The 6000-nt window shown below is 49.5% G+C and overlaps 1 protein-coding gene across 1 annotated transcript in view; it reads right to left on the bottom strand.

The window, feature by feature from the left end:
* MYO10 (myosin X) overlaps positions 1-5727 on the bottom strand; it is a 159806-nt gene extending 154079 nt beyond the window's left edge. The window contains exon 1 of the mRNA XM_065830121.2: positions 5421-5727. Coding sequence (XP_065686193.1) covers positions 5421-5441 — 21 coding nt within the window. The 5' untranslated portion in view covers positions 5442-5727. The remainder of the gene's footprint in view (positions 1-5420) is intronic.
* Between the last annotated feature and the right edge of the window lie 273 nt (positions 5728-6000).

Here is a 6000-nt window from a genome sequence, read left to right on the forward strand (position 1 = left end):
GCACACACACATATATTCATGAAGCCATTTATTTGACCTACCAATTCTCCTTGAGCTATCTTCCAAAGCCAAAAACCAGATTCATTAGACTATATTGGTGTTACCAAGCAGAAACCCAAGATTTGGCTAAAATCACCACAATGGAAGCACAACGTGGTACAAGTGAACCAACCAACAGCATAATAACTGATGAAGTGCCCCAGGCTCTTCTGTCCTTTGCAGCACACAGGGGCAACAAGGGCATTGAAAAGAAGCAACACAAAAAGCTGAAGCACCCCTTCCTTTCTGCTTCCCTCTCTCCTACAAAGTCATACTCTCCCACCTCCACAGAACCACAGAAAAAGAGAAAACAACTAACCATTTCAGTGAGGTGCCACCAGATGGAAAAGCCAAGGCTCAGAATCAGCCAAGACTTCTGTAATGGTGGGGGTTCCACAGCTCTGACTGAACATACCTAAAAAGCCACAAGCAGACCATGCACAATGTAGAGCCTCTATTGCTAATTTCAATAGTTACGTGTTTTGCAGCTTTAAGAGAAATCTTGTGTCATTTTACAATATTTGTGGTCCCAGCAGGGCTGCTAGGCTCCAGCCCAGCAACAACGTCTACGCTTCAGTTGCACAAATCTATCTTATGAAAGGCATATGTGAAGTACATGTAGTAGCCAGTTACGACGACGAGCTACTGATGAGTTGAACATGATTTCCTGACTTACAGAAACAAACCTACAAAAGCTTTCCCTTCTGTCCGACTCAGTAAGGTGGTCCTGACTCCCCTTGAAACATATTCTGCTCAAAACATAACGAGCTCTAATTAACCTAAAAATAACTACTGACAAAACAACCATCCGCTTCTAAAAAAAACTAAACATGAGAGGTAGTCACAGCTCAGAAACTTTGGAAAACGCAGCCAATGTCAACAGCCGAGAGAGGCACCGTTCCTTCTTGGCATGGCTTTGGTGCTCAGAAGTCCTCCAGAAACATAACCTTTATGCCACCACTGAAGGGACGATGGTTTTGCCTCACTGGTCTGAAATATCGCTTTGCTAGTGGAAGCTACATCACCATCTCGAGCCTGCATTTGTGCTACCAGTGATACATTTTTAACATAAACCAGGAGACCTCTGAGACTGTCCTAAAAGTGTAAACTACGCTGCACAGCACAGCCAAAAACAATGTGTATCAATGCCAAAATTTATAAACATCACCAGATTTTCTCACTAAGAGTAGAAACTCGGCAGTGCCAAGGTGATGCGGTTGCAGGGTGCTATGAGCCTGTCAAAGGTCTCCAAGAAGGGCTCTGTGCTGGAAGGCAGTGATCTTCCACACACCACAGCATGGGAGCACCAAGGAAAAGTTTGGCACAAGCTGTGTATCCAAAATAAGAGCTTCCAGGCTCGGCAGATACCACCTCTGACAGCCGCCTGAAGCTAAGTTCAAAGCTCAGAATTAATTTTTTGCCCATAGAGGGAGGTTTAATGCTTTCTCCTTCACGACACATGCTGGGAGCCCTGCCCTTAAAACACGGTACACAAGAAAATACGTTAACTGTGGAAAGCAGAAACGAAGGAAATCATTCTGAACTCAAGGTACCAGCAGTATTGCTAAAAATAAAAGCATGCTGGACACAGAGCATCTTCTGTACGTCACAGGAGGCTAGCCTGCAGTTCCCAACAAACCTCTGCAACATCAGAGAAGTATCAGTAGGACCTCTATGATTACGATAATGCTTTTATAATGCTCTCCTTCAGCAACATGTAACCAGACATGCTAGACAGAAGGCAGAAGCCGCGACTGTTATTCTTCCTTCTCTGCCAGTTGTGGAAATTAAGGGCGGAAGAAAAAATAGCTCAGCAGCAACCAAACGCAGTCAATCCCTGCAGCCACCACTATGCAGACTGTGCTGCAAGCTCCCCAGGAGCTGACCACCAGCTCTAGAGGGCAGGTTTGGACAACATGACCTCCAGAAGTCCCCCCGCCAACCTCAACCACTGTCTGACCTCAGCTGGGCCAGCAACCGCCATGCTCCTCCTGTGACAAGGACAGCAATCACACAAGTTCAGCGCAACACACCATATATATTGGGCAAACTGGCTCCCCACGTGGGAGGAAGATGAATCTTCTGCATCCACTTTCCCTGCTGTCCTGGTCAGCACTGCTTGGGAACTCCACATGCTGAAGAGGCAGTTTGAGTTTCCCTCTCCCGCCATTTTTGCGCAAAATCTCTTCATGTTCTCTCTCATCTTGAAATGACTCTCCTCCTTCCCTCATGGCACACATCCCTTTTTAGCAGGGATATATTCTCATTGGAAAAAATAAGTCTGACCTCAGCTACCACAGGAGACTGCTCCCTTGCAAGCACCCTAGCTGTTGCTAAAACATATGGGAACAATTTTTTCAGGCTGTTTTGAGCAACACAGCCAAATGGCTCTATTGTACACATCCATACTTTTAATTCTAAGTATGGATCTCTGGGATTTCTACAGGCTTTAACACTTTATATATGAAAATATGACTATGTAAGTACACTGAAAAAGTTGTAATTCCACCACTGACCTTCCTTCAAGCATCAAAAGGCAGCACAGATCAATCAACAGTCCGAAAGAGTTTTAAGAAGTCTCAGAAAACACTTATTCTCTGTATTTAGAATTGGACCTTGTAAATATCTTCCAGCAATAAAAGCATTTTGGGGAGTAAGGTCCAGGGTCAACTCTTCTAGCCTAATAATTTACTCAGATGATTTTTTTTTTTCATTGGCTGAGTTAGAAAACTGGACAGGGATGGAAATCGAGGCTTCTCTGCAAACAGGTACAACAACTTGTCATCCTATAAGAATAAAAGCTAAGAATACTAAGAAATAGCCAAAAAGCTGTTAAGTCTCAGCTGATGAGAGCTTGGTGTTACTCCACATCTCACTGAACATGGCAAGTCCCAACAGGAACGCCTCCTCTGCAACAGGCACGTTCCTGCGCTCCAGCAGTATCTTACCCAGCTGCCCCCTTTTGTTCCAGTGAGCATCGTCCTATACTGAGAGCAGGTTACAATCAGCATCTAGCTATGGAAAAATACAGGAGAAATAGTAATGCGGGTTTGGGGTTGTTTGGGTTTTTTTTTTCTATAACACCTTTTAGTTAGTTGGACAATGTTCTTCTGCAACAGCCAGACTTGAAGACACTCCTGCTTCCAGCACAGTGAACCATGGCTTCTTGGTAATTTGGAGGAATGACTCCTGTGAAGTCCTAGCATACATCCATTTCACCAACCAGCTTTTCTCAGAAAACACAGTTGTATCAGTGGACTCACACCACTGCCAAATGAGAGCAGAGCAGACCAAGCCGGCTACCTGTGCCCTGCACCCAGCTTCCTCTTTCGTCCACACGCTACAACTTATTTGAACGAGAACAGTAATTCTCCCAGATAACTCAGCAAATATTTTCATAAAGAGCAGCTGCAGGATGTCTGCCTCACACAAATTAAATTATCCTGCTAGTGGCTCGATCCAGCGCCTTCAACGGTCATTTTCTGTGGTAGCTGGGTCAGGCCCAGTGCATTTCTGCTATTGTGCCTTACGCACACGCTCCAGTGTGAGGAAAGGAAAATGTTGATACTTATGGGTAGGACTTTGGATGCAGATTAAAGTCAAGGTGCTATATTTACTGATCTTTTAAAAGTAATATCGCTATGTTGAAAGGGAGTAAGAGTTCTTAAGAAAGATCAAAGTCTGCATGCAGTAACCACAAATTAACATAAATACATACTGAAATACTAACACAGACTGGCAAAATTTACGTGCTTTTTCCCTAGGGCAAGTAATTTTGGCTAATAATGGAGTCAAAACCATTAAAACTCTTCTTCACCTTTATGTAGGGCACGCTGCTGTACTTTGTGTCAGAGCGAATGACTCTTCAGATTAATTTTGCAAGACTAGGCTAATACTACCATATTGCTCACGGCTTGCAAGCTTTTGAAAGGTGAGGGCTACATCCTCTACAGGAAAAAAAAAAAAAGGCAATATTGCTACTTAACTCAGGCTTTTTAAAGTTAATCCTGTGTTTCTTCCTTCTTATTGCACTTGACAGAACTTTTGTTGTCTGACAAATGAAAAGCTAACAAGCAGTAAGGTGTATGACGTTCTTTTGTTTGACTAATTACTATTTCGGTAAACAGATCACCTATTTTCCTTGTGGAAGCCTCAACAGCAGCCCTGAGAACAGGAGGCAAGTTATTCACGAGGGCAAAGGACACTTTTGCAGCTTAATCACAGTCCTGTAAAACAGATGCCGGCTCTGTATTTACAACCCTGACAGTGCAACTGCTTCAGCAAGGGGTGCGATTAAAGCAATCATGCAGCCACGAGAAGTCACGACCAGCAGTCTACAGGCACAATACATGCACAGAGTAGATGCATTAATACTGGACGCCTTATGTTCATAAGACTGCATTGATACTCAGCAGGCCATACCAATTTGACAAAATATCACAGTAAAAATCTCAGTTTAGACCAGAAGAGGACCGAGTTTTGATTTTTAGCATTTATCCAGAGTAAGTAGCAATGTGTCTTTGCTTTAGTTTCCGTACCTGACATGATGAAGTTGTTAAGACCCACAAGATAATGGTAAAGCTCAAACCACTTTCAAGACTTAAGTCTCATTGTTTTGCATTGTATATTGGAAGATTTTGTCTATACTTAATAGCATGTACTTAATAAGCAGACTTAAAAATAAAAAGGCTGCCCAACAACAGCTTTGCCTCTGAAACCTCTATCATTTGAAGCCTCACATGGCCATGCAGGATAGAAAAAGTGGAGTCCCCGGGTTTCATGCCGGGAATCCCTAAGGAGGGAGCTCCCCATTCCTCACCCCAGACACCGTTTTAGAGACCGCCACGCCGCCAGCAGGAGGGGCGAGAACAGGGGAGCGGACAGGCACCCGCAGCAGCCCCGCCGGAGCCCAGGGCAGCCCGCTGTCCCCAGGGGACCCGCCGTGGCGGGAAGTGCCGCCGCCGGGCGCGGGGGTTCAGGGGCTGGGGAGCTCGGGCGGCGCGGCGGGCAAAGCCGCAGCTCCGGGGCCTCCAGCCCCTGCCCGCTCTAATGAGCCCCAATTAACGCCGAGGCCCCCCCGGCAGAGAGCGGCGGCAGCCTTCGCTTCAGCTTGGCGGCCTCCAGTTCCGCCCCCGCTCGCAGCCCGAAAAACGCCTGATAATTTGGGGGAGCTCTGCAAGGGGCGCCCCTCTACCCCGCCCGCCCACGGAGCATCGACCCCGGAGAGGCTGCTCCTGCGAACCCCCTGCAAGCCGAGGCACTCGAGGAAACACAGGACACTTTTCGGGAGCCCTTTGCCGTTCTGCTGCCAACTCTTGCCCCTCAGAGCGACCTCACGCCGGAGAAAGGGAAGGAGGAAGGTCCCGCCAGCCCGCGCTCACCTCCGCCAAGAAGTTGTCCATGGTGGCCCCTCGGCCCGCCCGCGGGTACGCAGCGCCGGTCCCCAGCCGCGCACCATGTGCTGCTGCCCTGCCCGGCTCGGCTCGGCCCCACCGAGCCGCCTCAGCCGCCGCGCCGCTCCATCGCGCCCCAGCGCCGGCACCAGCCCGCAACCTTTGTCCGCCCGCCCCCTCAGAGCCGCTCGCACGGGCGGTCCCAGCAGCACATAGCCGCCGCTGGGAGCCGGGGGAGGGGGTGAGGAGGAGGAGGAGGAAGGTGGCTCCCGCTGCCGCACGCTGCTGCCCCGCGCCCGGGGCCGCCCCGTCCCGGCGGGGCAGGGGCAGGGGCAGAGGCGGAGCCGGGGCCGCGCCGCTGCCTGCGCCGCGCTCAGCTGCGCCCCCGCCCCGCCCCGGCCGGAGCGCAGGCAGCGACCCCCGGGCATCTCCGCCGTCCTGTCCCGCCGCTGTTACCCGGTGCGAGGGCACCGGGGGGCGCGTATCGTTCCGCCCGCCGCGCTGCGGGGCTGGTCGGGGCACGGCAGCCGCCTCCCAGTGCGGCGGAGTCAAAGGAGTGCGGGCACTA

Source organism: Patagioenas fasciata, chromosome 2 (assembly GCF_037038585.1).
Source record: "Patagioenas fasciata isolate bPatFas1 chromosome 2, bPatFas1.hap1, whole genome shotgun sequence".
NCBI classification, from domain to species: Eukaryota; Metazoa; Chordata; class Aves; order Columbiformes; family Columbidae; genus Patagioenas; species Patagioenas fasciata.